A 1,570-nucleotide genomic window follows, 5' to 3' on the forward strand; every position below is an offset into this window, starting at 1 on the left:
GTCTGGTTGTGGCTCTGAAGAAGCTTCCTGCTCCAGTTCCTCAGTGGATAGTCCTGACTGGGGCGCTGGCTCAACTGGTGTTGGGTGTATATTGTCTGGACTGGGGTTTGTGGGCTCTGCAGCGGCTGTAGACTCTCCCTGTGGGGCTGCGGTCTGGCAGAACTGCTCCTCCCATTCACTGAGCTCCTGCTGGAACCAGCGGTTGTCCTCATGGACGTAGCGTCTGAGGATAGATGGCAGCGAGTCCATGCCATTCAGCACTTGGCCTGTCTCATCATCTGTGGCTTCTGAGTGGATGTGGGGTAGTGTCCGTTAATATACTTACACAATAAAACCCACTTACTGACAGGAAAATTAGTTACAAACTATAGTTATATATATATAGTTATTACAAACTGGCATTTTTCAGTATGCTACTGTACTAACAGGTACTGTCCTAAATATTTACTTAAAATATCTTCTTTTACTGTTCTAGTTTCTAAGATTATGAAATAGCCTCGCTCTCAATGTCAGGTTAGAGTCAGAGCTACATTAACACTCTGGGCCCTGAGGCAATTTTTACAGTTTAATTTCCGTCTGGATTTATTTTATAAAAAAGCTTGTAAAACATCAACCCTGTTGTCTACAGTCAAGATATGAACATCATTTTTTTAGGACAAACTGGGTTATTAGAATATTTGGGTTGCAGTGAGGTCACTTGCATGTTAAAAATGGTTGTAGGGCCTTAAGATAAATAGATAAATAAATAATAAATAATCTTCCAGATATGTATTGAAATCACAGACATATAAGTAAACCTCTCTAAGCCATTTTCCATTCTAAACACTTGTCATATGTCTTGGGAGTCACACTGTGAAGAATAATCATGGTAACTTATACATTGACAAAATGCATGCATTTTTTCCAAAAAAGTCAAGACGTTTTGCTCTCATGACATTTACTTATGCCAATAATAACATATATGTCATATTTATTGATATACACCCACAGCGAGTTTATAAAAGCAAATATGTGTCTAAATAGGGCATTATTTGGCCTTCCATAGAGTCTATAAGCATTTTTGTCCCCTCTGGCCTTCCATACAAGAGGGTGCCTTATCTCCCATATATGGCATGTACTTCCTAAAAATAGACAGGAACACAGAGCGGGAGATCAGAGATTAGACGAACTATCAGCGGCGGAAATGCCAAAACGCGATGAATTATGGATATAAAGTGGACCAATCTTGGATATAACAGTATGGATTTAGAGCCCAGAGGCTGAAGTTCCAGGCTGGATAGAAAATCCCCTGTAGAGGCTAGAAAGACGGGAAAGACCGCCAGTAAGCCGAAAACGTCAGGATTTAAACGACCGGAAGTGAGTAAATGCTTGTATGGTTCAAAAGTTATTAAACTATGAATCAGAGGTACTTTTTTACTCGTGGGCGAGTGTCTCAGGCTCTGAGGGTTAAACGTCCCATGGCATGAAAATTTTACTTCATGAGGTTTTTTAACATGTAATATGCGTTACCCCAGCCTGCCTATGGTCCCCTAGTGGCTATAAATGGTGATAGGTGTAAACCGAGCCCTGG

General features: G+C 40.8%; 1 protein-coding gene across 1 annotated transcript in view; it reads right to left on the minus strand.

The window, feature by feature from the left end:
• The window catches only part of usp28 (ubiquitin specific peptidase 28), a gene marked incomplete at its 3' end in the record, with an annotated part of 25,858 nt that overhangs the window by 8,683 nt on the left and 15,605 nt on the right, over positions 1-1,570 (minus strand). The window contains exon 17 of the mRNA XM_032534321.1: positions 1-287. This exon is cut by the window's left edge and continues 49 nt beyond it. Coding sequence (XP_032390212.1) covers positions 1-287 — 287 coding nt within the window. The remainder of the gene's footprint in view (positions 288-1,570) is intronic.

Source organism: Etheostoma spectabile, chromosome 13, assembly GCF_008692095.1.
Source record: "Etheostoma spectabile isolate EspeVRDwgs_2016 chromosome 13, UIUC_Espe_1.0, whole genome shotgun sequence".
Taxonomy (NCBI): domain Eukaryota; kingdom Metazoa; phylum Chordata; class Actinopteri; order Perciformes; family Percidae; genus Etheostoma; species Etheostoma spectabile.